The sequence below is a fragment of the Microcaecilia unicolor genome, chromosome 13 (genome assembly GCF_901765095.1).
Source record: "Microcaecilia unicolor chromosome 13, aMicUni1.1, whole genome shotgun sequence".
Classification (NCBI taxonomy): Eukaryota; Metazoa; Chordata; class Amphibia; order Gymnophiona; family Siphonopidae; genus Microcaecilia; species Microcaecilia unicolor.
This window is the reverse complement of record NC_044043.1, coordinates 15,330,565-15,349,389: the sequence shown is the minus strand read 5'-3', so window position 1 is coordinate 15,349,389 and position 18,825 is coordinate 15,330,565. Positions and strand designations below refer to the sequence as shown.

The 18,825-nt window shown below is 45.4% G+C and overlaps 1 protein-coding gene across 1 annotated transcript in view; it reads left to right on the top strand.

Moving 5' to 3' along the window:
• The window catches only part of MLXIPL (MLX interacting protein like), a 389,368-nt gene that overhangs the window by 359,005 nt on the left and 11,538 nt on the right, over positions 1–18,825 (top strand). Inside the window, exons 14-16 of the mRNA XM_030185603.1 lie at positions 12,861–12,988; positions 13,328–13,451; positions 14,189–14,318. Coding sequence (XP_030041463.1) covers positions 12,861–12,988; positions 13,328–13,451; positions 14,189–14,318 — 382 coding nt within the window. The remainder of the gene's footprint in view (positions 1–12,860; positions 12,989–13,327; positions 13,452–14,188; positions 14,319–18,825) is intronic.

Below are 18,825 nucleotides of genomic sequence, written 5' to 3'. Positions count from 1 at the left end.
AAGAGTACTAATTCAGTTCCCACCTAGTAGCCCTTTTAAGGCTCATATTCCCACTCGAGTTCAAATCAATTCTGGGATTTTTTTCACAGTCTAATTCTGATTCTACCTCTCAGAAAAGACAAGCTACTGTACAACATTTTTAGCAAGCTGTTTTTCATATAGCTGAACTTGGTAAATGTTCTCAAGACACAGCTGTTAGAGTGGTATTTCAAGTTTTATTAAACTATAAACATGAGGAAAGGTTAATTAAGCTTGATGCACAGGTTACTAAGGCTGTTACCAATTTTTAAATCTGTGGTAACATCAGAAGTAAAGGACAATTTCATGATTTATTCTCATTTGCAATCCATTGAAAATCTTTCACTTGCAAGAAATATGAGGCTTTTAATTTTCCAATCAGTCACTACTTGACCCCGATGGAACTTTTTAAAATATACTTGAAGGATATCCTTCAATATCCTCAAGCTGATATTATCTCTTTTGGCTAATATATTCTGTCTACCTAGGGGGACTCAGATAATCTTTAACCTTGATATCTCTCAATTTCTTGGGTCTTCATAAAATGTTATCACTTCACAATCTACCTTGTTAGTTACTTTCCAGACTAAGGGCTAGATGCACTAATCAATCGTTAGAGCCCTTCCCTTACCGATTCCCTTAGCGAATCGGTAAGGAACGGGCATGCATCAAGGAATAGGAATGCAAATCAGCTGCTCGTTGTAGCTCACTTGCATTCTCTATTCCATCGTTAAACAATCGGCCGGTCGAGCATGCGCAGAGCAGCCAAGCATTATGCTTGCTGTTCTGCGCATGCCAAGGACGTCCTTTATGGATGTCCTTCACTATAAAAAAACCTCCCTCTTAAAAGACGTTCTTTTTACAGGCTACAAGCTAATGTACAGTTCAGAGGCAAGAGAATAAAAACTAACCTGACGATACGGAGGAGCCTTCCAGCCCAGAAAAGCTGCTTTTTATTTTCTTTCAGCCTGACACAAAGGCAAGCGACGCTTAAGCAGTTTTCAGCTTGCGCCCCCAGGATCGGGACATGAGAGGACACAAATCAAAACCTTTTGGACGTCCCTCCCTCCAGGTCTCTCTCAGCCAATCACAGCGCATTTAGCTGATACTGGTAACAGCTAAACGCGCTGGGATTGGCTGAGAGAGACCTGGAGCTGATCAGTTATGCTATTACTTACTTGTTCTGGAGTGCTGCATTTTGTTATGCTGTTTTGATAAATGTTCAATAAAGACTTCAAACAACTTAAAAAAGTGGAAAAAAAAATCCAAGTGCTTGTCCTTTTTAATTTTTTTAACAAAACTATTAGTGGGATTTGAACCCACCACCGCTGGATTACAAGACCAGTGCTCTAACCACTCCCACTCGGCCACAACTCTGCTTACTTGGATGTCCCTCCCTTATTTCCAGGTCTCTCAGCTGAGCGAGGCACGGCCAAAAAGGACGTTTTTATTATTGTGGGGTGGGCGAGGCCGCCCAAAATGTACGTTTTTTTTTTTAAGTGAAGCTTTATAAAAAAAAAAAAATCAAACAGGCTCCGATGCTGCAGGCTCTTTTTTGGACATCATTCAACCCCGGAATAATAAAAATGTCCTTTTTGGCCGTGCTTCACTCAGCTGAGAGACCAGGAAGTCTCTGAGCCAATCACAGCGCGTTTAGCTCGGCTGAACGCGTTGTGATTGGCTCAGGGACTTCCAGGTCTCAGCTGAGTGAAGCACTGCCAAAAAAGACGTTTTTATTATTGCAAAGGGGGAAGGCGGCCAAAATGGGCGCCAATCCAAAAACAAAAGGCCAGTTTTGGCCCCCTTAATAATAAAAACGTCTTTTTTGGCAGTGCGTCGCTCAGCTGAGACCTGGAAGTCCCTGAGCCAATCACAACGCGTTCAGCCGAGTTAAACACGCTGTGATTGGCTCAGAGATTTCCAAGACTCTCAGCTGAGTGAAGCACAGCCAAAAAAGACGTTTTTATTATTCCGGGGTCCAAAAAAGAGCCTGCAGCATCGGAGCCTGTTTGATTTCTTTTTTTTATATAGTGAAGAACGTCCATAAAGGACGCTCCTGATGAGCACTTGGGCTGTTTTTCGGGTGGAGCACTCCCATAATGGCCGTCCATGATGAGCACTTGGCCGTTTTTGCCCCCCCCCCCCCTCGATTTTTTTTTTTTTACATTTTATGAAGTTTTCCAATCCCGCGCAGCCCCAAAGAGAGGTACAGACCTCTCGTTAGGTTTTCCACCGTTTTCCAACATTAAGGCAATCGGAAAAGGTTAGTGCATCTTATCACAATAGGGGTTTCTACACAATTTGCTCATCTGCATTCCGTTTTCGTTAGCTGCTACGTCAAAAAAAGTATTTAGTGCATGCCAGGGTTTACTACTTGCTCGTTCATGGCTCGTTAAGGGCTTACATAAGTACATAAGTAATGCCATACTGGGAAAAGACCAAGGGTCCATCGAGCCCAGCATCTTGTCCACGACAGCGGCCAATCCAGGCCAAGGGCACCTGGCAAGCTTCCCAAACGTACAAACATTCTATACATGTTATTCCTGGAATTTTGGATTTTTCCAAGTCCGTTTAGTAGCGGTTTATGGACTTGTCCTTTAGGAAACCGTCCAACCCCTTTTTAAACTCTGCTAAGCTAACCGCCTTCACCACATTTTCCGGCAATGAATTCCAGAGTTTAATTACACGTTGGGTGAAGAAACATTTTCTCCGATTTGTTTTAAATTTACTACACTGTAGTTTAATCGCATGCCCCCTAGTCCTAGTATTTTTGGAAAGCGTGAACAGAGGCTTCACATCCACCTGTTCCACTCCACTCATTATTTTATATACCTCTATCATGTCTCCCCTCAGCCATCTCTTCTCCAAGCTGAATAGCCCTAGCCTCCTTAGTCTTTCTTCATAGGGAAGTCGTCCCATCCCCGCTATCATTTTAGTCGCCCTTCGCTGCACCTTTTCCAATTCTACTATATCTTTCTTGAGATGCGGCGACCAGAATTGAACACAATACTCAAGGTGCGGTCGCACCATGGAGCGATACAAAGGCATTATAACATCCTCACACCTGTTTTCCATACCTTTCCTAATAATACCCAACATTCTATTCGCTTTCCTAGCCGCAGCAGCACACTGAGCAGAAGGTTTCAGTGTGTTATCGACGACGACACCCAGATCCCTTTCTTGGTCCGTAACTCCTAACGTGGAACCTTGCATGACGTAGCTATAATTCGGGTTCTTTTTTCCCACATGCATCACCTTGCACTTGCTCACATTAAACGTCATCTGCCATTTAGCCGCCCAGCCTCCCAGTCTCGTAAGGTCCTCTTGTAATTTTTCACAATCCTGTCGTGATTTAACGACTTTGAATAACTTTGTGTCATCAGCAAATTTAATTACCTCGCTAGTTACTCCCATCTCTAAATCATTTATAAATATATTAAAAAGCAGCGGTCCTAGCACGGACCCCTGAGGAACCCCACTAACTACCCTTCTCCATTGTGAATACTGCCCATTTAACCCCACTCTCTGTTTCCTATCCTTCAACCAGTTTTTAATCCACAATAGGACATTTCCTCCTATCCCATGACCCTCCAATTTCCTCTGTAGCCTTTCATGAGGTACCTTGTCAAACGCCTTTTGAAAATCCAGATACACAATATCAACCGGCTCCCCTTTGTCCACATGTTTGTTTACTCCTTCAAAGAATTGAAGTAAATTGGTCAGGGCTGGTTAAGTTTAGTGCACCTGGCACTGAGGTAGAAAAGAAAATAATTTTGAAACTGTATTTTCCTTAGAGAAAAAAGTTTCCTTTTGTGGTCAACCAATAAACATTTTCCCTGATATAGCTAGGCAGCCCACCTCTTTAACATTGCTTTTGACTCGTAACCACTCGCCTCCACCTACCCTCCTCTCTTCCTTCCCGTTCACATTAATTGATTTGATTTGCTTACGTTATTTATTTTTTGTCTATTAGATTGTAAGCTCTTTGAGCAGGGACTGTCTTTCTTCTATGTTTGTGCAGCGCTGCGTATGCCTTGTAGTGCTATAGAAATGCTAAATAGTAGTAGTAGTAGACACAGCGGAGACAGAAGGCTCTTAAATTGTTAAAGCCCAAAGTCTTGGCTGTGGGTGCCTCTTTTTTTTCTCAGCTTTTCATGTACATGTTTGATCACATATGGAAATAATAAGGTTTTTTTTTTTGTTTTGAATCCTGTGCATTTGGAGAATTTTCTTAATGATAAACCTGTATTGGGGAGAGGAAGCAGTGGTTGTACCCGTGAGCTGGATAGGCCCGGCTGGGAGTTCCTGAGAGAGAGGCAGTGTTGGTCGACCCCAGTGACATCATTTTCGTCATATTCGTCATATTCGGGGCTGGCTGAAGACACATATGAGCATGCCACTCCTGCCCTGAGTTGGGAGAGAGAAGCAGTGGCTGTAGCTGTGAGTTGGAGAGGCCCAGCTGGGAGTTCCTCAGAGAGAGGCAGTGTCGGTCGGCCCCAGTGATGTCATATTCAGGACTTTTATTAAACCAAATAACCTTCTTAAATTTGGCCTCTCAATTCCCACCAGTTGAGAATAAAATGTCTTTTTGGCAAAATCTAAACTCCTTTTGTACTCAAATTGAGCACTCTTCCAGCACATCTTCTCAGCTTCACTCTTGGATTTACTCCAGCTACGTTCTAGTCTCCTGAATCTCATTTTAAGCACCAACAATTCTTCTGAACACCAAGGAGAACTCTTCTTCCTGGATGATTTAACCTCATTTTCAGGAGCCATTTCATTTAATGTTTTAAAAGTTACACAATTCCAATTAGATAAAGTAAACATTGTTATGATCCTACTGGGTGTCATGTCCCCTACCTCAACGCAAGCGGCGTCCTCGGGCTGCGGGGTCCCGTGGATACGCACACTTGACTGGTACTGCCTGAGCCATGTGTGTGTAGTCCTCGCTGGGTTTGTTCACAGAGCGGTGGTTGCAGGCTCCTTAATTGCTTTGCTTCCATGCACCTGTTTCTACTCTCTCTGCTTGGCTTCCAGGCTCCTTGATTGCTTTGCTTCCACCCACCTGGGTCTGCTCTTCCTCTACCTGGCTTCCATTGCTTCTCTCCTATTGGTCTTCCGGTTCCTCCTTCCCCTGCTCTTGTCCTATGGCTGTGCCCCTTCTCCCTACTGATGTCAGACACCAGCACTTTATCAGCTGAGCTCTCCCTAGACCCCATACTTCGGCTTCTATTTTGATAGGTGTTTCTAACTCTGTAGTCTATTTCTTATCTATTGGTCCCTCGTTGCTGACTTTGCCTGTACCTGGATTACCCTTCTGCCTGCTGCCTGCCTACTGACATTCACCTGCATCTGGATTACTCTCTTGCCTGCCGCCTGCCTGTTGACTTTCGCCTGTACCTGGATTACTCTCTGGCCTGCCGCCTGCCTACTGACTTTCGCCTGCATCTGGATTACTCTCTAGCCTGCCATCTGCCTACTGACTTTCGCCTGCATCTGGATTACTCTCTTGCCTGCCACCTGCCTTCAGACTTTCGCCTGTACCTGGATTACTCTCCTGCCTGCCGACTTTCGCCTGTACCTGGATTACTGTCTTGCCTGCCGCCTGGCTACTGACTTTCGCCTGTACCTGGATTACTCTCTTGCCTGCCGCCTACCTACTGACTTTCTTCTGTACCTGGATTACTCTCTTGACCTGCTGCCTGCCTGGCCGATACATTCATCACCCCGTTTCCAGCTCCGTCTCGTAAGTCCTGCAGGTCGCCCGCAGGTCGGCGGTCAGTGCAGGTGAATCCCAGGGTTGTCTAGCCGCCAAGCAGAACCTGGTCCGAGTACAGGGCTCAGCAGCGCTCTACTTGGTACAAGAACTCACAAGTCTGACAGTGGGTCTGACTCCTGATTGGCCATGTCAGGGGTTGGGCTGACGTCTGAGGCAGCTGACGTCAGATGCCAGACCCTATTTAAGCAAACGTCTGCCTGCACAGGACGCTCTAGTGTTATCGCCTTCAGCTGTGAGCTTACCTTGCTTCCGCATAGTGTGTATCCTTTGCTGTATGGTTGCCATTACTCTCTTTGTCTGTGTTTGTTCTGTGAATCTGTATGAGTTAGCTCCCTTTCTGATTGCCTTGCTGCTGTTCAGCTTCTCTGTGTATGCTACCTTGCCTTTCCCTTTACTGCTGTGTGTTCTGGGTGAGTCCTGGTTGAAGCTTATTTCCTTTGTTTGGGTTTCCCTATTAACTCTTTACCTGCTGTATCTGTCATCTCTGCTCCTGGTCTGAGCTGTGTAGCTAGAAGCAGTCTCTCTCTAGTTTGCCTTAACCCTTTACCTGCTGTATCTATTGCTTGGTTCTTATGTTCACTTCTCCTCGTCTGAGCTGTGTAGCTTGAAGCAGTCTCTCTCTCTGTAGTCTGCCTTACCCTTTACCTGCTGTTTGCTTATACTAAGGACTGCTCCTTATCTAGCTGTGTTGCTCTTATAGTCTTTTTGTGTGGTTTCCCTTTTACCCTATTCTTGCTTTAGCTCTTGTTTGGATCCTGTGTAGGCCGCTCCTTCGTTTAGCTGTGTGCCACAGCTTGGGTTGCCTCTCTGCTTGAGTTCCCTTATTCTGGTTATTGTCTGTATCTGTGTGTTTGGTCTGGTGACCTATCATTGGTATCTGTGTGTGGCACAGTGTGGGTGGCCCAAGTGCCAGCCCCTTCCTGGACTTCGCTCTGTTCTTTTTCCCTTCCCTTTAGCGTGTTTGGGTTCCACTTCTGCCTTGCAGCCCGTATGAATGGTCTAGTTCCCTTTCTAGTGGTGCTCGCTGGTCTCCCTGAGTGTGCTGGGCCTCATAGCCCATTGTTTCTGTATAGCGTGAGCTTGGTCTGCCCTAGGCCTTGGCCTAGGTCTGTCCTAGGACTCAGCCTAGGTCCAAGGGCTCACGATCAACCTAACAAACATCAGGTGTTATTTTTGACATCATGAACAATGGAGTAACCCTAGACCAGTAATCAGATTTATCAACTCTCCCCCTTCTTAACCTATTGTTCCTGAAACAGATACTCCTAATGTTTAAAATTTTAACATTCGACATAAAGTAACAGCAGTAATGATCAGACCAGATCACATGTTCCCATTTACAAAAAGGGATCAAAGATAAGTCAAGTAGGAGTCATTGGTTGCAGATTAAATTCTATAAACTGTAATAAGGATAAAAACTAGCAAACAGTATTATCTTTATCAACTTTTAAATGTAAGTTAAAATCACCTACCATCACTAACTTCGAAAATTAGATAGTGGCTTCTAAGATTAGAGAATAAAATGTAGAAGATATTAAAAACCATTTACATTTGTAAATGCCAAAAATATACCTAAGGGCTACTCTGTAAATATGTGCAGATGTGGATATACAAGTAGGTGGAATCTGGGCAGGATTTACATGCATAAATTATAGAATACTATATATTATATATTTATTTAGATTTTGCTCACACCTTTTTCAGTAGTAGCTCAAGGTGAGTTACATTCAGGTACTCTGGATATTTCTCTGTCCCAGGAGGGCTCACAATCTAAGTTTGTACCTGAGGCAATGGAGGGTTAAGTGACTTGCCCAGAGTCACAAGGAGCTGCAGTGGGAATCAAACTCAACTTGGCTACTCCTCCACTAACAACGTTCCATGTAGAAGCCTGCCCTTGCAGATCAGCAATGCGGCTGCGCAGGCTTCTGTTTCTGTGAGTCTGACGTCCTGCACGTATGAAAGAGAAGCCTGCGCAGCCGCGTTGCTGATCTGCAAGGGTAGGCTTCTACATGGAATGTTGCTCATGGAATAGCAACATTCCATGTAGAATCTCAAATAGTAGCAACAGAATCTCAATAGTAGCAACATTCCATCTAGAATCTCAAATATTTATTTAGATTTTGCTCATACCTTTTTCAGTAGTAGCTCAAGGTGAGTTACATTCAGGTACTCTGGATATTTCTCTGTCCCAGGAGGGCTCACAATCTAAGTTTGTACCTGAGGCAATGGAGGGTTAAGTGACTTGCCCAAGATCACAAGGAGTAGCAGTGGGATTTGAACCGGCCACGTCTGGATTGCCAATAAAAATTAGCGCTAAGTCCTATTCTGTAAACAGCGCTCAGAATTGGGCACCATTTTTAGAACAGTGTTTGGTGTAAATTCTTGCGCCTAAATTATGTGCAGATCTCCCCCTATTCAGCAAAACTGCACATAAATTCCAGGAATGCCCCTGATCCGCCTATGCCCTTCCCAAGGCTGTGCCCCCTTTTCAGATCCACTCATAAAATGTACACACAGATCCCGGTGCCTAAAGATATACGTGCAAATTTCAATTAATGCCTCTCTTTGTTAAATTGTACAGCGCTGCGTAACCCTAGTAGCGCTCTAGAAATGTTAAGTAGTAGTAGTAGTAGTAATGCCAATTAGCACAGATAGCTGATTATTAGCACCTAGTTGTCAGTGCTAATTGAATCATTGATCAATTAAATTGTACGTGCAAATTGGATACGTGCTCTTATTTGCACATACAATTTTAAGTGCCATATATAGGTTTAGGACATAAGTGCATATGTCTGGCATTTAGGTATGAGCACATACAGTATACTAGGTCTATGGCTGGCATAAGTGTTTGCACATAAAGTACATGCAGATTTTAGATCAATTCACAGGGCATACTTCTCGGGTAAGCAAGCATGGCATGCAGGGATAGTGGAGGCTGATAGATGCAGGAAGTGTGGAATGGGCATGCCTTCTTTGGAGCATGGGATGTGGCAGTGTCAGCGTATTCGGGGTTTCTGGACGGCTCTCGCCCGGTTTGTATCGAAGATCTTGGGTTGTAGAATACAGTTTACATTTGAACGTGTCATGTTTAGCTCGCCAAGAGTGTGGGCGGTGGGAACAAGAGAAGTTGTTCCTGAGTAAGTCCTGCATTCTGGGGAAGAAATGCATATTGAATCATTGGTTAATGGACATACCGCCCTCCTACTGGTACTGTAGGAACAAGTTGCACGCGCTTATGATATGGGAGGCCAGGGGTGCCCGATTTACACCGAAACGGAGGAAGCACTTTATTAAAACATGGACAGCATATTTGAATGTAGTAGCTCCCAGAGCTAGAAGTCAGGTGTTGAATGAGTTGGGGTGAATGGGGATGAATGTGGAGTTTAGAGTGAATGGTGAGGCAGGGGGAAGTAATGAGGGGGGGGGGGAGAAGGGGGTGGGTGAGAGGGGGTAGGCTTGGGGTTAACTCTGAGATGAGTACCGCTGATAACTGATATTGTGGAGTCTGTTTTATTCCTTGAGGGTGTTGATATCATTAATAAAGCTGTAAGACTCATATAAGAGGTGGTGGTATTAGATGAAGGATAAGAAACAAGGCCCTTTGCAGTAGGTCGTGTCATTAAGCTACTGCCTCATAAGAAAGGATGTTGGTTGTTCTGATGAGACTTTCTTATTATCACATACCCTGAACAGCATATCATACATGTTGTTGCATTCTACAAAGATGGTTCTCGTTAATAAACTTAAGGGGGGAGGTGGGTAAGGGGAGGGAGGTAGGAGGGGGGGATAAAACATTAACAATTATATGGTGATTTGAGTTATAACATTGATTATTTGTATTGGTCTCCTTTCATTGCATAATCTGTACAAGCTCTGTTGCTATTAATAAAAAAGATCTCTCTATATAAAAGGCAACCCCAATGTTCTGAAGCCTCCACGGAAGTTGAGGCGCCCGAGATATCCGGTGTGCCCTGGAGTGTCTGCACCGCCCTCGCGTCAAAACGTCATGACGTCGAGGGCGGAGCTATAACACTCAAGGGCCGAAATGCGAGGCGAACGCGAACCCTGAACAAGTAACGCAAGTAGCTCCGAGGGACGGAGGGAGGGGGCCCCTTGCTAGCGCCCGTTTCATTGCACTCAGAAACGGGCATTTTTTCCTAGTTTAAACATAAAATTAGCTCAGCGGGAACTGCCTTCCAATTTGAACAGGGGATAAAGGGAAGAAGCATTGGTGCCAATATAAGGAACTGAGTTGGAAGGTGTGGCTTCAGCAGGCTATGGCCTATTGTTCCCCTCCCTCCAAGGACCAGGATCCTTCCTGCTCCTCAGAGATGGTTTGCTTACCTGCCCTTCCTCACCCCTTGTCGTTATTATTCTGTCTGGTATTAGTAGTTGCTTTGTCACAGTTGGGGGGGGGGGGTACCTGAGTTAGAACCTGTGCAGAAGGAGGTCCTTGTGGATAGGGCCTCAATGTTCACCAGGAGGTGATGGTCTTTATCTAGAATTTTTAGCCTTGCTACTATGGTGGGTAAAAAAAATTGTGTTTACATTAGTTGGCTATCCAGCTTATAATCGAACGAGAAAAACGCCCAAGTTCCGACCTAAATCGGGAGATGGGCGTTTTTCTCACAAAAACAAATAAAGCGGTATAATCGAAAGCCGAACTTTGGACGCTTTCAACTGCACTCCGTCGCGGATGCGGACAAAGTTGACGGGGGCGTGTCGGAGGCGTGGTGAAGGCGGAACTGGGGCGTGGTTATCACCCGAACAGAGATGGGCGCCTTTCGCCGATAATGGATGCGTTTGTAGCTAGAATTTAGGGCACTTTTCCTGGACCCTGTTTTTTCACGAATAAGGCCCCAAAAAGTGCCCTAAATGACCAGATGACCCCCAGAGGGAGTCGGGGATGACCTCCCCTGACTCCCCCAGTGGTCACTAACCCCCTCCCACCACAAAAAAATGATGTTTCACAACTTTTTACTTTCACCCTCAAATGTCATACCCTCCTCCCAAGCAGCAGTATGCAGGTCCCTGGAGCAGTTGTTAGGGGGTGCAGTGGACGTCAGGCAGGTGGACCCAGGCCCATCCCCCCCTACCTGTTACAATTGTGCTGCTTAATGCTTAGTCGTCCAACCCCCCCCAAACCCACTGTACCCACATGTAGGTGCCCCCCTTCACCTCTTAGGGCTATAGTAATGGTGTAGACTTGTGGGCAGTGGGTTTTGAGGGGGATTTGGGGGGCTCAACACCCAAGGGAAGGGTGCTATGCACCTGGGAGCTCTTTTACCTTTTTTTTTGTTTTTGTAAAAGTGCCCCCTAGGGTGCCCGGTTGGTGTCCTGGCATGTGAGGGGGACCAGTGCACTATGAATCCTGGCCCCTCCCACGAACAAATGCCTTGGATTTATTCGTTTTTGAGCTGGGCGATTTCATTTTCCATTATCGCTGAAAAGCAAAAACGCCCAGCTCACACCTTGGCGAATAAAACATGGGCGTCTATTTTTTTTTGAAAATACGGTTCACTCCACCCCTTCACGGACCCGTTCTCGGAGATTAACGCCCATGGAGATAGGCGTTTCTGTTCGATTATGCCCCTCTATGACTCCTTGCTTTGAAATAGTAGGTAGTCAGGTTGTTGGTTCTAAATAAATAAAATGTCACTTGTTTTTTAACTCGGGTTCTATAGTTATCACCAATAAACCAATTTGTGGCCTGTTTTATACCATGAAATTAGCTGTCTACTTTCCTTCATAGAGTAGGCTCAGGGTTATAGAATTACCCCACATTGTCTAATTGGATACCAGATCACATGACTCTCTGTTATGCTCAAACTGGTCTCACTGGTCAAGGCTTCCAGTATTAGAGCCATGGTAGTCGGTGGCTCACCTGAGATGAACCTCAATTGAACAGATATGCAAAGAGGCAGGATTGCCATCTGTCCGCATATTCACATCTCTGCGTTTAGAAAAGCACTCCAGACATGGTAATAAGTTTGGTTAGGCTGTCTTTCAAGGTCTTGTTGCAGAGACGAATCCAAGTCCATTCCCTCTACAGACTTTTTTAATTTTTATTTTTTTTTACTGTTTCTGGGTGCCTTCTAAAAAAAACAAACAAAAAAAAACATAGCATGTTAAAATAGCCTGTTACCAACAAAAACATGTTTACCCATTGGCATTCGTTTTCCCCTTATTTATTAAAAGGCAGTGTGCAGCTAATATATAAGGAAATACTTGTGTGTTATTTTTCTGTATCAATGTTCTCAATGCTCACAAAACCCACATGCCTCCCAAGGAGTTGCTTCTATTTGTTTTAGTTATATTATGAACTGAGGTGGTCCCAGGTGATTGCACTTGTGTGGGACTTTCCGAAGTAGATCACTCCAGAATGTTCTACATCTTTGTAAAGACTGCTTCAATCTTCAGCTTCATCAGATGACATCACCCTGCTAATCCTGTCCTAGGAGATAAGCAATACAGGGAGTGAAGGAGTGGCCTAACGGTCAGTGTAGCAGGTTGCTGACCTGGGGAACTGGGTTTGATTCCCACTGCTACCTCAGCAATGGGTTAAGATCCTGGGGAACCAGGTTCAGTTCCCTTTGCAGCTCCATGTGACCCTGGGCAAGTCACTTAGCCCTCCATTGCCCCAGGTTCAATATATAACTTAAATTATGAGCCCATTAGGGACAGTGCAGAGTTCCTGTAATAGAAATTGTAAACCACATAATCACCTCAGGGATCAATTGCAGTGTATCAAGTGCTACAAATAAATTATTTTCAAGTCCTCCTTTTACAGAACTGCCTACTGACAGTAGAATGAAACTATCCTGTGTTCTCTCAGCAAACAGAGGAACTGTTGCATGTATATGGGAAGAGATTGAGAGAGAAAGATCTCTAGTGATTTCTCTGTAATCTGCAATCATCTACTATATTTCTGTAATTTTTCTAAAAGCTGATAGTGAAAAGCAATGTATGACAGGTCTTTTATGACAGATGAATAGGAAAGAGTGAGGAGAGAGACTATGCAGTGCAGTGAATATAATGTTTCTTACCGATTTCCTGGATGTAGGTCAGCAAAGCCACAACGCTACAGAAGACGGCAGACTACATCTCAAAGCTGCAGCAAGAGAGGGCCCAGATGCAGGACGAGGCCCAGCGACTGCGAGAGGAGATTGAAGAGCTCAATGTTACAATCAAGTATGATATCAGCAGTAAAGCTGAGGGAGAGAAAAGAGAAGCTTGGGGAATAAAAAGGAGAATTTGGGAAAGAAAAGAGAATTGCAGGAAAAAGGGGGAGAATACATTGTAGGAGGAAGGCTGGCAAAAGGGTGAAAAAGGTAGGGAGAGGGGATGATGTGTGTGAAGATGTGGTGGAGAAGAATTAAGGAAAGAAGGAAACTGAAGAAAGGAAAAAACAAAGGACCACAGGATGGTGGGAAAGGGAGGAGAGAAATGGGTTTATCCAATGAAAGTCAAAAGGCTGCTTCCTACAATAATCGAAAACTTGATCCATTTTATTTTGTCGCTTTTCTACAGCCTGTGCCAGCAACAGCTGCCTGCCACCGGAGTTCCTATCACACGCCAGCGCTTCGACCAGATGCGGAAAATGTTTGATGATTATGTCCAATCTCGCACCCTACAGAACTGGAAGTTTTGGGTTGTATCCTCTCTGATCTAACAGCTGCCGCCTCCCTTCAACAATAATCGACTCAAGCCAATCCTTTCTGTCTCTTTTATGTATTTATTTTACTTGGCTGAGAGGTTTCCTTCTGCTGCTTTGCAGTTCCAGCTCAGTCAATACAGGCCCCTCTGAGGCTTCATTGCAACTACCCTCTCCTCTATTTTATATACTCTCCCTGCACAGTTAGACTAGTAGTTACAGCAACAATCCTCTAAATTTTCTGCTCTGGTATACAACTGCTGCACAAGTTAAAGTGAAAGCCTATGCTCAAGTAGCTGAAGTAAGGAAGAGGTTGGGAACTATAGGCCCAGATAGTCTATCAGTGAAGAGTAAGTTAATGGAAACCAGATCCCGGATTTTGGGGGGTCCGGAGCCAAAGTAGGTGGGGGCAAAACATTTAGCTCCGCCCCTGCTACTCTCTATACACGCACGCACCCCCCCTATGACCCCACATACCTGAGCTGGTAGGGTCTCCAATCTCCTCCAGCAGAAGCCCTCCACCATCCGCAGCCTAGCATAGTGGTGCTTTTCCTGGGCTGCTGACACACCAGCCACTCCCCCCACAAATACTTGTTTTTTTGTGAAACTGAGCATGTGTGGGGGAGCCCCCCCACCCCCATGCATGCACGAAAACTGTACTAGTTCATGGCTTGATATGCACAGAGTGTATCTCCTGTTCCTGTCTTTGTCTTCCTTAACCATTCTGACACCCTCAGTTCAGCATAATTATCCGACCTCTGTTTGAATCCTTCAATGGCATAGTCTCCACAGCCAGCATTGACGACTTGAGCCGTACTTCCCTGGACTGGCTGGAGCAGTACTGTTCCCTTCCAGCACTTCGGCCCAGTAAGTTCACTAACCCATCACTTGCTACTTTTTCAACAACAAAAAAAAAGTGGGGGAAAGTTGGTCTGATGCTGTCTTTCCCACTAGGTTTATGCAATCTGAGCTTCTCCTCTTAACGTTTCACTTAGTAATGTGGAGGGGCATAATCAAACGGTGGCGGCGAAATCGATCGCCGGCGATCTATTTTGGCGGCGCCGCAACAGCTGGCTGGAACCGTATTATCGAAAAAGATGGCCGGCCAACTTTTGTTTCGATAATACGGTTGGGGCCGGCCAAATGCCACAGATCGCCGGGTTTGAGATGGCCGACTTTGTTTTTCAGCGATAATGGAAACTGGAACCGGCCATCTCAAACCCGGCCAAATCCAAGGCATGTGGCCGTGGGAGGGGCCAGCATTCGTAGTGCACTGGTACTTCTGGATGTTTAGATCTTGCTGATCAGTTATGTTATGACTTACTTGTTCAGGGGTGCTGTATTTTGTGATACTGTTTTGAGAAATGTTCAAGAAAGACTTCATACAAATGAAAAAAGTCCCTGCCCTGCATTTTCCCTTGATGGCCGTCCCTGACGTGCACTTCCCTTAATAGCCGTCTTTCTCTCCGAAAGTGCACTTCTCTTAATGGCCGTCTTTCTCCCTGAACAGGGAAATCAAAAGTTTTTGCATACTGCTTTTTTTGTAGTTTTTTTGTAGCAACCTTCGAAAGCTAATCAAGAAATGTATTAAGTTATGTCCAATAAAAAAGGTATCATCTTATTTTCCATTTTTTATTTTGTTTGATTTCTATTGATAACCTTAAGAGCTTAAATCCATAATCTATATATAAAAGGCACCACCAACGTTCTAAATGAAGCCTCCAGCCGGAAGTGTGAAGGGGGAGAGATATCCGGTTTCCCCATGAGTGTCTGCCCCGCCCTCGCTCTCTCTGTAACACAAACAGTGAAGGAAAACACAGCAAAGCACGAAATCAAATCGCTCTCTCTGTAACAGTGAAGGACTCAGAGAGGGGAGGGGAGAGAGGGCAGAAGCCCTCACTATCTCTGTAACACAAACAGCACAGCAGGAAACTTAACACTGAAGGACTCGACTCCGAGGGGGGGAGGGGACAGAGAGGACAGACAGCACAGGGGAAGGGAGAGAGGGCAGAGGGCAGGGACACACACACTCCCACATGCACACAGAAGAAAACCTTGCTAGCCCCGTTTCATTTGCATCAGAAACGGGGCTTTTTTACTAGTTGTCTGATAACACACAGAAAAAAAAAATAAATAAAAAGTCACAATTAATACCTTTTATTAAATTTAGATATTAGATATGTATCATATGTCAAAGAATAAAGTGGTTGCTCAAAGCATATACTAACCACAATCATAACTACAAAACACTATGCACAACTTTGTGCAAAAACACACTCAGAACCTTACTGTACCATACATATTACACTGGGCAGAACCTAATACACCAATATACCACCCATAGGGAAAATGCAGACCGTCAACAATATGAAACAAGGATCATAATATCACAATTCTCATGTAGAGCCACAAAACATCCTAATTCATGTTTAATGTGGGATAAAATGCCATACATAAGTAAATAAATATAAACTTTTAATGTTGAGCACCTGATTCTCAAAGTGGACATATTCCAAACACTATAATGAAAATAAAATGATCTTTTCTACCTTTGTTGTCTGGTGACTTTGTTTTTCTGATCATGCTGGCCTAGTATCCGATTCTGCTGCTATCTGTCCTCTTAACTCCGTTTCCAGGGCTTCCTTTCCATTTGTTTCTTTCCTTTCCTCCTTTCTTCTTCATTTCTGGTCCTCAGCTTCTGCCTATTTTCTTCCTCCATGTGCAGTTTTTCTCTCTTCCTTTTCCCTTGTCTCATCTCCTTCCTCACTCTTCCCTCCTTTCCATCCACCCATGTCCAGCAACCCTCCTCTCCCTTCCATCCACCCATGTCCAGCAACCCTCCTCTCTCCCCTGCCCTCCCCTGCATCCAGCAGCCCATCTCCCTTCTGCCAGCCATTTCCTGCCTTCTTCCAGCCCCCTCCCCACCGATCCCCCAACCCCTGCTCCCCCCGTCGCCGTCGTCAATCATCTGATGTCTGCCCGATGGCCCTCATTCCTGTCCTGCCCTCGCCCTACCTTAAAATAGTGTAATTCTCCTCAAGTGGGCAGCGCCGGCATTGCAAGCAGCAGCAGGCTCCAGCGTTCCCTCACATGGCTCCGCCCTTGCGGAAACACATCAGAAGAGGGTGGAGCAATGCGAGAGAACACTGGAGCCTGCTGCTGCTTGCAATGCTGGCACCGCCCACTCGAGGAGAATTACACTATTTTAAGGTAGGGCGAGGGCAGGACGGGAACGAGGGCCATCGGGCTGATGTCAGATGATTGACGACGGCGACAGGGGGGTCGGGGGATCGGTGGGGCTGGAAGAAGGCAGGAAATGGCAGCTGAGGGCAGACGGGGAAGTCTGCAGCTTGCGGGGTGGGGGCAGCGGTTGGGCTGGGGAGGCTTAGCCTCCCCAAGCCTCTTATACCGGGCGCCTATGCAAATCCCATACCATTCTCGTAGCTTTTCTTTGCAACGCTTCAATTCTTTTTACATCCTTAGCAAGATACGGCCTCCAAAACTGAACACAATACTCCAGGTGGGGCCTCACCAACGACTTATACAGTGAATTTCATGTTGACTTTTCCGGATTCAGTGAGCACTTAGGTGGCAATTCTGTAAAGGGGCACCCAAATTCCATTCTACAATACTAGTACAAACCTTGTAAAGGGGGGGTCTGCTTCCTCCTCTTGGGTACAGCCAGCAAGCCTGCGGGGCTCCCAGGGTTCCAGGACAGAATGCTGCTGATACTGGGACTCAGGGCCAAAGTATTTTATTATCAAGGCAATCTCATACCAAAAATCATAATATATTCTTCAAAACAAAAGGTACAGCCCTCTTAATACAGTCTTCAAAAGAAAAAGGTACAGTCCTCATAAGATAATCTTCAAAAGAAAAATAAAAGGTACAGTCCAGGTCCCAAAATCCCTCAGCAAATGTTCAGGTCTTCTATTAGGGCATTAGCTTTCCCTTCCCCCTCCTTCAGAAGGGTTTAGTAAGAGTTCAACACACTTCCAATATAGCACAACAGTTCAGAACAAATCTTCAGTCTTTGCACATCAAACCAATACCACAAATCACCTGCCTTTTCACAGCACTGAGGGAACCCTGTAAGGAGCAGGGTTGGCAGTTTCTCCCACCTCCCAGCACCACGCCCGGTGTGGCCTCATAAATATTTATTATTATTATTAACATTTGTATAGCGCTACTAGACGCACGCAGCGCTGAACACCTGATACAAAGAGACAGTCCCTGCTCAAAAGAGCTTACAATCTAAGTAATACAGACAAACAAGACAGTTACGGGTGAGGGAAGTAATGGGTGAGAAGGGAGGAAGGGACAAGGGGAGGGCAATTGTGGCTAAAAGCAGCAGTGAAAAGGTGGGTTTTCATAAGTACATAAGTAATGCCATACTGGGAAAAGACCAAAGGTCCATTGAGCCCAGCATCCTGTCCCCCGACAGCGGCCAATCCAGGTCAAGGGCTCCTGGCAAGCTACCCAAACGTACAAACATTTCAAGGGCTGGGCAGGGCAACCTTTGAATTCTCCCCCTCCATGGTAGCTGGCTCTTCTCCCTTAGGCAGCTCTAGTGGCAGGCTACTTCCTTCCTCCACATACTGCATGGAATCTCTCTTTCCATTCGTCTCCCTGCTCTCCTGGTGACTGAGAGCCTCCAGGAAATCTGCTCTCCCCTTCTCACAGCTGGGGGGAATGATATACTGATGGCAAAGCCAGGGAAACTGAGCTTCATCCTTCCCTCTCCCTCTAGTGGGGAAGGGAGTAACAGGCTCACCCTGCCTCGAGCCATTGCTCCCCCTGCTGGGGCTGGGAATCCATTCCATTTTTTTAGGACTACTCTCTTCTCTCATTCTTGCAAGGACTTCTAGTTCTGGGCTCAACTGCTTCACTGGGGAATCTCTTGGGCTTGCCTTGTCACAACCTGCATTGACATGCCTGAATATAGGTATGCCCATGTTTGCCCAGTCACTGGCAGGCATCGATGGGCACACCTTAGTGCAGAAAGCAATCTGTGCAACTGACAGTTCTCTAAGTTGGGTGTATATGTGGGACGCAGGCCCATGTCCCACTCATGCTCCACCCCCCATGTACACCCCCTTTGCACTTATGCGCTGTAGCACTTACTCACAACCTTATAGAATAGAACCTAGGTCACTTACGAGCTTAAGTGCCAATTAACGCTGCTTTTATGCGCCCATGTGCACTTACAGAATTGCCCTTTTAAGTTCCTCCATCGTCTTGGTGAGCCTCCCCTAGCCAACAATGCATTGAAAGTTTTGTTTGAAAAATTTTGTTTTGAGAAGCATTTGTTTCGTAGAAAAGTGGCAGGTAAATATTCACTAAGGCTCCAATTCTGTGGGTAGCAGAAAAGATT